General features: G+C 31.6%; 1 protein-coding gene across 1 annotated transcript; it reads right to left on the bottom strand.

The window, feature by feature from the left end:
- Positions 1 to 3,754: 3,754 nt before the first annotated feature.
- On the bottom strand, positions 3,755 to 4,690 carry LOC105816461 (olfactory receptor 6C2-like). Its single transcript, XM_012651892.1, has one exon. The coding sequence runs from the start codon at positions 4,688 to 4,690 to the stop codon at positions 3,755 to 3,757; it is 936 nt and encodes a 311-aa protein (XP_012507346.1).
- Between the last annotated feature and the right edge of the window lie 4,299 nt (positions 4,691 to 8,989).

Raw genomic sequence — 8,989 nt, 5'->3', positions numbered from 1 at the left:
AATTTCTCTACTTTTATATAAGAAAAAATCCAAACATATAAAAATAAAGGTTACTTATTTTTCTATACTTTCATAATCTAAACCTGTCTACTGATGATTTTATTTTCTCTTATGCCAACACCATATTAACTTAATTTCATTGGCCTATATGTTTTGATGTGTGTAAAGCAAGTAATAATTCAGGAACATTTAATTTTCTTTTTTTATTGTGATAACATATACAGAACATAAAATTTATTATTTTAACCAGTTTTAAGTGTACAATTTATGGGCATTAAGTAAATTCACGTGTTGTACAACTATCACCAGCATTCATCTCCAGAACTTTTTTTAATCTCAAATTTAAACTCTGTATTTATTAGACAATAACTTCCATTTATGTGCTATGCATTCATGAGATTTCATTTTTACATATTAACTTAGAGATAATTTGTGCAATTATAAAAATGTAAAATGCTGATTCCAGCTGGAATTGTGTTAAATTTATAGATTAAGAGTGAGCAAATTGATATTATTTGATGTAATACATTATAGCCATAGTGTAATTTATGCCTTGACAGTGATATTAATAGTCTTGGTTTGAAGGTGCCTGTTGCTACCATAAATATTATCAATTGACTTTTAAATGCATACTTTATTGATTCAAATCACCAAATTTTCTTATTATGTCTATTCTTAATAGTTTCCTGTTATATTTTATTGTTTTCCAGGTACATAATAATGTAATGTGGAAAAATTATCATATTTCACTGACTTTATTATAGTGCATGCTATTATTTGATGTCTTACTAAGAAAGAAAAAATGTTACTGATTAAAATTATGTACAATATTAAGATTCCAGTCATTGTAAGACCCGTCTGCCTTGCAAAGCTATAAAAACTTACCAAAAATGCCTTTCATAATTTGTAACTAAAGTAGTTTCATAACATTTTTCTGATATTAATGCCACTTTTTTATCTTATGACATATCCAAGATGACAATGAAATGCTAAATATTAATGATGAAATTGAGCATCCTATTTGTTTCTTGATTTTAATTAAAATAAGTACAGGTGTTTTTCTGTTTCATATCATTGTGCCAAGTGTATTTATTAAGAAATTCTAATTGTATTTTAGTAGTTTGTCATATTTCCATTTTACTTTAAATTTTTAGGAGCAATTATTGATTTTTTTCAGTGATAGCCTGACTTATTAATCAAACCTTTCTCTACTATTCTTTCATTTATTTGTTACAAAATTAGGCTATACAGTATTTCGTATATATATATACACACACACACGCCCATATATTTCTATATCTCTATTATCTACTCTACCCTTGTATTACAGGAATAAATCTTGATATTATAAGATATATACATATAGATATTTTGTTGGATTTTATTTGAAATTATCTATATTCATTACTGAATTTGTTTACTAGCTTATTTTATACTGTCTTAATATCTTCATAAAAATAATTCAGGAGATACCTCAGAGAGCTAAAAATAGAAATACCATTCGATCCAGCAATAGCACTATTAGGCATCTACCCAAAAGAGCACAAAACATTCTACGATAAGGACATCTGCACCCGAATGTTTATGGAGCACAATTCACTATTGCAAGAATGTGGAAACAACCCAAGTGCCCGTCAATCCATGAGTGGATTATCAAAATTTGGTATATGTTCACAATGGAATATTACTCAATTATAAGAAATGACAGTGATCTAGCACCACTTACATTTTCCTGGATTAAACTTGAGCCCATTATCCAAAGTGGGGCACCACAAGAGCAAAAGAACGGGTTCCATTTGTACTCACCATCAAATTGGTATTAACTAATCAACACATAAAAGCACATATCAAGACAACATCTATTGGATGCTGGGGAAGGGGGAGGGCGGCGGGAGGAGGGGGGAGGAGGGAGGAGGGGACGGGTATTTGTATACACAAGGAGTGCAATGCGCACTACCCGAAGGATGGACATATTTGAAACACGGACTTGGGGGGAGGGGAACCAAGGGCAACACACGTAACTTAAACATCTGTACCCCATAATATGCTGAAATAAAAAAAAAATTTTGATATAAGCAGAGAAAAAAAAATAATTCAGGAGGTTTCTTACCATTTGGATAATAGAAATAATAATGAGATTATTTTTTATTATATGGTTATACAGCCATCTGGTCCTTTTGCCTCTTTTATGTTAAATCTTTCTTTCCTTCCCAACTGTTTTATGGTGATGATATATTTATATTTTTCACTTCTTGAATTATTTTTAAAATATTGTTATGCTAAAACATTTTCATCAGTTCTGTGTTTTCACTTCTTTTTGGACTGCGGAATTACAATTGTAAACTTACAAAGTTATTTTACTTTGTACTGCATCAGTATGTGTATCTTCTTTATCATTTGTAATCTTATATATTTCTCCTTTGACATTCATTCATTTTTCCTAGAAATTTACTAATTTTCCTCAAAATTTTAAAAGAATCACCTGTGTATATTTTTGGTTTTTAAAATTTATTTAACTTTCCATCCTTAGTAAAATCCATTTTCTATGTACTTTTGATTAATTTTATAGGTTTTAAAATTTTATGATAATTAGAAGTTGCTTTAGTTTTTGTTCTGTTTACTTTTTAAAATCATGAAAATATTTAAAGATGAATAATTAAGGATGAATAATTTGAGTGTAGATCTTTACAGGAATTGTTAGAAAATGTCTCTATTTTATTGTATGTGTATTTCTTCTAAAAATTTGCATTTGTATTCACTATTCTTTACATGTAGTATTAGTGAATTATTTTTATGACATTTTAACTATAAAATCTCTCGTTTAGATAGAGGAATATAAAAAAGTGTTTCCCCTCATTTATAACTCAAAAAGAGACAGAAAATTTTTGTACAGAAAATTGTCATCTTTTTCATGAGAGCGAGTGATTTTTTTCCCAATTCACACTTTTGAAGTCTTGACTTTATGTTATTGTGTAAGTTTCAGTGCTTTCAGCACTCGGATCCTGAAACTTAACCTCCCATCTTCATATAGACATATAAATACAAGTCATCATGACCCATAATGCAACAACATGCCACTCTCCACTCTCCATTCTTTGCTTTCCTGGTAATCCACAGGTCATAGATGTGATTTTTTGTATTTGTATTTACTCCAGGTGTTTGATACCCTGTGAAATTTCCCACATTTTAACCTTTACTTTCAGCTATACAGTCAAAAGAATATTTGTGAAATTTTATCCAACATTTTCTTTTGTTTGTAATGTATTTTCCTTGAGTATGAGCAATGGTATTATCTTCTTTCTCAATTGTTCCTTAAATTATTACATCATGCTCTTATTCATCCTGTTTAGTATTTTAATACAAAATTCCAATTCTTTATTGATTTTGTGTATCATTTTGTACACATTTGAATACAATATTAAGCAGTATTATGCTGTCATTTTTATGGAAGACTAAAAAATTGTTTGTATTATACCATAAAATAATTATGTGGGATTTATGAGAAGTATGAATGAATTTATGAGAAGTATATTTTCATGTTCTTTACTGAGACTAATTCCCTCCAAGAACTTTACTAAAAGCCAAAGAAATCAGTTGACCGAGGTGTAATAAAAATAAATCTAAAGTGGAGTCAAGAAAGAAACAAGCTTAAATATGGATTATTAAAAGACAAAGAAAATAATAAACTTCAATAGAAAGTTTTAGCAGCCACTTACCTTTTATTTTAACTTTATTTATTCACTCCTATTTTATTTTACTTATTTAAGAATGATGCAATTTTTTTGATTGAGTCATTGAAGGCTTTCTTTACTTGATTGTTTCTCAGGGTATAAATAAATGGGTTTAACATAGGGGAAATAGAAAAAATAAGTAGTGAAACTACTTTATTAACAGTCACTTCTTCCTTTGCTGTAGGATTCATATAGATGAACATGCATGTGCCATAGGTGATGGAAACCACAATCATGTGGGAAGAACAGGTGGAAAAGGCCTTTTTCCTTTGATGGACAGTAGGGAATCTAAAAATTGTCTTGATGGTGTAAGCATATGACAGAACTACACAAGTTAGAGTCATGTTCAGGGTCAGCACAGCACAGATGATAACTGTCTGTTCCATGAACCATGTGTCTGAACATGATATCTTCATGAGAGGAGAAGCATCACAGAGAAAATGATCAATGACATTTGAGTCACAGAATTCCAGATTTAGTCCCAGACTAAGTGGGGAGGTTATGACCAACAATCCAGACAACCAAGAGCAAAAAACAAGCCTCAGGCAAACTCTGCTGTTCATGATGGTCACGTAATGCAGGGGCTTGCAGATGGCCACATAGCGATCATAGGACATAGCGGCCAGGAGAAAAAATTCTGTTACTCCACAGAGGTCAGTAAAAAACACTTGGATGACACAGTCATTATAGGTAATGACCTTGTCACCTGTTGCTATGCTATACAAGTATCTAGGAATACAAGCAGATGTGAATGAGATTTCTAAGAAGGAGAAATTTTTTAAGAAAAAGTACATTGGTGTTTTAAGATGGGAATCCACAAAGGTGAGTGTGATGATGGTAAGGTTCCCCATTACACTGAACATGTAGGTGAGAAATAGAATGATAAAAATCAGAACTTGCAGCTGAGGTTCATCTGTCAGTCCCAGCAGTACGAATGTTGTTATAGTATAGTTTTTCATTACTGATGACTTCTGTCCAATCTGCACGTTCAATAATTCAGGGAGATTATCATATGGGTCATTTTATCTGTATAAAATCTAACTTAATCACCTTTATCTTCACTTTATATTATATTGTAAGTCATACTACGGATATGGGTAGATTCATCTGCTAATTTGGTGTGATTTCATAGGTAGCAAAAATGTCATTTGGATTCCCAAAATTCTTCCCTACTCAAAGCTAAGTAAAACAAAACAAAACAAAATTAAAAAAAAGACACACCATTAAAGTTATGCTTTTGGTTAACAATCTGCTGATTGCCAGAATATTAATACATAGTACAGAGCTTGGACTCACTCTAAAGTCCTGTTTAGAACTTGGAGACTCTGCTCCAGCTTTACAATAAGTTTTTTTTCTTTTTGTTTTTTTTTTTATCAGTGTATTTTCTCCCATAAACACACAAGACCACATGATAGCTTCTCTCCTTTCCTTGTCATTCTTCCACATTTCTCTATCAATATGCAGTTTACGTATTGTTTTCTGTTGTGCAGTACACTGTGTTTTAAGCACAATTTACTTGTACTTGTGATGTTTATGAAGAGATTTGATAAAGTAAAGTTAAAAAATTACATGCATAATTATAAAATCTTATCTTTTTGCCTGTTTTTATTCCTTGGATCTGTTAGTTCCTCTTCACTTCTGACTGTATACTCTCTCTTTCCCTGTTTTATCCACAATTCCTACAGCGTTATATACCATCTTTCTCTTAATGATTACTAAATTTATTTCTAATAATGGATTATTTTTTGACTTACATATTAAATTGACTACTACAAATATCGATTTATACATTGAACCTACTACCAAACATATCTACTTGCACAACTCATGTACATGTCCATTTCAATGTGCTCCAAACAGAAGTCAAGTCATAGTCTTCCCCAGGTTCTATGCCCACTTTCTTTTCCTGTGTGCTAACAGGCTCCATTTGTTAACCATGTATTCTGTGCCAGGTATTGTAGTAAGCACTTCTTTATATCCTTTGTCCCATGTTACCCAACTTAATCTGGGTAAAAACTGTTCATTGGTGATTTTCAGTTTAGGCAGCACTTCCTCTAGGAAGTGTTCTGCAATTCTGATGACTGTCTAACCCACATACCCACTCCTGTGCTTCCATTATAGCAATGTTTGCTGCTATGTTAGTACTTAGGTAGAGAATTTGTTTGTTGGGATCATGTCTTTCTTCATATGTATATGGACTTAATTTATACTGCTCTGATACTAAATTTGCATATTAAATTTTCCACATTTCTGACTCTATTACTAGAAAATTTTGTGGGTTTTTTTGCTTTTTTTTTCTTTTAAAGAAGAGCTTCATGTTTATTAATTACATCACATTGAAAAGTGACTTTTACAATTCTGACAAAAAAGTTACAACTGCCTTCTCTTTCTTCCCTGGTTTTTCAAATAAGTAAATATTTTCATTGATATGGTGTTTCTATCCTCACTCTATCTATTAATGCAATGTAAAATCCAGAGATAATGGACTTTTTGATGCCAAGTTTATGCTAAAAGCTGCACCATGGTAATTTTTTTAGGCATTAAAACTAAATTACTATTGTTAGGGACTTGAATGTTTTCACTTTTCAGTCAATGTCTCAATGCTTGTAATCCTACACCAATGAATGAAATAAAAATTCCCTTCGAAACCACAATCTATTTGTTCATGAACAGTTTCTTTTCATTGTTTATTTTACTGTATCTTATTCATACTGAGATAGAAGAGACACATGTGACTATTTGCCCAACTCATACCGTTAAACCCACAGAGTGGCAGTCCCCAATACAAGAAAGAAGTGCTAACGTAGGCTCATGGTTTGCCTGAAAACTAGAACCTTCCCAGGGAATTGAGGGATATGTGCTACATATATTTTAGATTAAGTTGAGAAATAGCAAAGAATAATTGCTGCAGTCTACGTGTTTCTGTGCCATCCTTTCTCCTTATTTCAAGCTATATGTGCATCACTGTGTAATCTTACTCAGCTGAGCATGCTATGGGCATTAGTCAATGCTCAAAAACAAATTTTTTTCATATAATAGATGACACAGTATTATAAGACAGAATTTAACAAACTAATTGGCACAGATTTGTAACCTACTGGCTTCTGATTTTTGTTTCTTTTATCTTTTAAGAAATATTTCAAAGGAGACAGGATCTCTAATGAGTGATATTACTTCAGCTAGTCTTTGGAAATAATGAAGGGACAAATGCACACACAAACATATACACATACACATACAGTGGGTGCTTTTATTTTCTAGTGAGGTCTATGGTACAGTTGATGTCACTTCTGAATATCTGGATATTTCTTATATTAGGATTCCATTACATACCCATGGATTTACTATTAAGACATCTCATATATATTTTGAAGGCATCACAAAATATATAAATTGTAACTCGTAATTTTAATACAGGTAGGCGAAATCTTTTTTTCCCTTAGAGAAAAATGTGGCCAACATTTTACAGAGGGAAATATTACTAGTTTCAAAACTTATTATACTTACTTTTTTGTCAATCATAACTTCCTTAAGTTGTTTAAAAGTAATAGTTATTAAAGCCATTTAGTTGAAAATGGTAGGTGTAATGAAGATTTTCATGTGAAGTTTTCTTCATTCGTGCTCATGCATCCTTGTCCACATTACAGTCTCTCTAAACATGTAGAGATCTCTCTGAGATTGCTGTTTCCAACTAATTGAACTTTCTTGTGATGTACATGTTACAATTATAGGCTTAAGAAATATTTTCTTGTATATTTTAACATATACATATATATGTATGCATACATATATACATACAGGTATATATATACAAAAGGCAATGTAATGCTGGAAACTCTCTCCTCTTTTGAAAGAGTTGGTATTTCAATATTTCAGGATAGGGACAGAGGTTTGAAAAATACCAACCTTTGAATTTTTCTTTTTAGTTTTCTCTTCCTGCAAATAAAGGAATAAACAAAATGTCCTTTGTGATTTACCCTCAAAAGTGTCTAATGAATCTTTGGAGTAATTTTATTTGGCAAAAGCAGAACAACTATAATAATAAAAGCTACTTTGGCTCTAGTATCCTTGGGGATTGGAGGACAAAAACATCTATAGGTTAAATTAGTTCATTTTCTTATTTTTCTTAAGCGCTTTTTGAAGGAAAATCTACATACGATAAACTGCATGTAATTAAAGTGCATAATTTGATAAATTGTGACACTCCTGTGGAAACATTGCCATAATCAAAAAAATGAACACATCTTCACTTCCAAAAGTGTCCTTGTGTATGTTTGTAATCCCTGTGCTCTCCTCTTTCTGCACCCTCCATTTCCCAGGCAACCACTCTAGAGTTAGTCTATCATTATAGATTAGTTTGTTTTTAATAGAGTTTTATGTTTTATGTAAGTACAAAAATACAGTATTGCGTTTTTTTGTCTGTCATCTTTCACTGAGCATAAATTTATGATTTATCTCTGTTGTTATTTGTATCAATAGTGTTTTCCTTTTTAATGCTAAGTAGTATTCTAATGTTGATGGACTTATGAGGTATTTCTAGTTCATGGCTATTATAAGTAAAGCTGTTATTAACAGTTGTATACAAGATTTGTATGAAATATGCTTTTATTTCTCTTAGGTAAATACCTTGGAGTGAAGTGGAGTAGTTGATTTATAGGGTAGGTATATGTTTAACTTTTAAAGAATCCGCCAAGCTGTATTCCAGCATGCCATTAGCATTTTACATTCCCATTCTCAGTGTGTGAGAATTCCAGTTACTCCACATTAACGCCAGTCCTTAGCATGTTTAGTCTTTAATTTAGCCAATCTAGTAGGTTTGTAGTGGGGTCTTGCTGTTGTTGTAATTTGTATCTCCCTAATTACATATGTTCTTGTGCACTTTTTCATATGTTTATTTGACATCTGTATGCCTTTTTTTTGGTGTGGTATACATATTTTACTTGCTTTCCTACTGTTGAGTTGTAAGAGTTCTTTGTGTATTCTAGCTATGTGTCCCTTATCAGATATATGGTTTTTAAATATTTTCTCTCATTTTGTGGGTTTCGTGATTTGTTTATAGTGTTCTTTGTGTGGTTGGCCTTATAAAAGCTCACCGCTCTGCTAGGTGGAGCTCTCTGAACCTCCACTGGTTCAGGGTGTTGCCCAATCATGAATCATTCTTTGCTCAAATAAACTCTGCTTGATTTAATTTGACTTAAGTTTTTTTTTTTTTACACTATTGAGACAGAGTCTCACTCTGTCACCTGGGCTAGAGTGCT

This window comes from Propithecus coquereli, unplaced genomic scaffold (assembly GCF_000956105.1).
Source record: "Propithecus coquereli isolate 6110/MARCELLA unplaced genomic scaffold, Pcoq_1.0 Scaffold111, whole genome shotgun sequence".
NCBI lineage: Eukaryota > Metazoa > Chordata > Mammalia > Primates > Indriidae > Propithecus > Propithecus coquereli.
Note: the sequence above shows the minus strand (reverse complement) of the source record. Positions and strands in the feature narration are given on the sequence as shown.

Bases quoted from the DNA above. Each gene is read 5' to 3' on its own strand.
- LOC105816461 (XM_012651892.1), bottom strand. From the start codon at position 4,690: ATGAAAAACTATACTATAACAACATTCGTACTGCTGGGACTGACAGAT.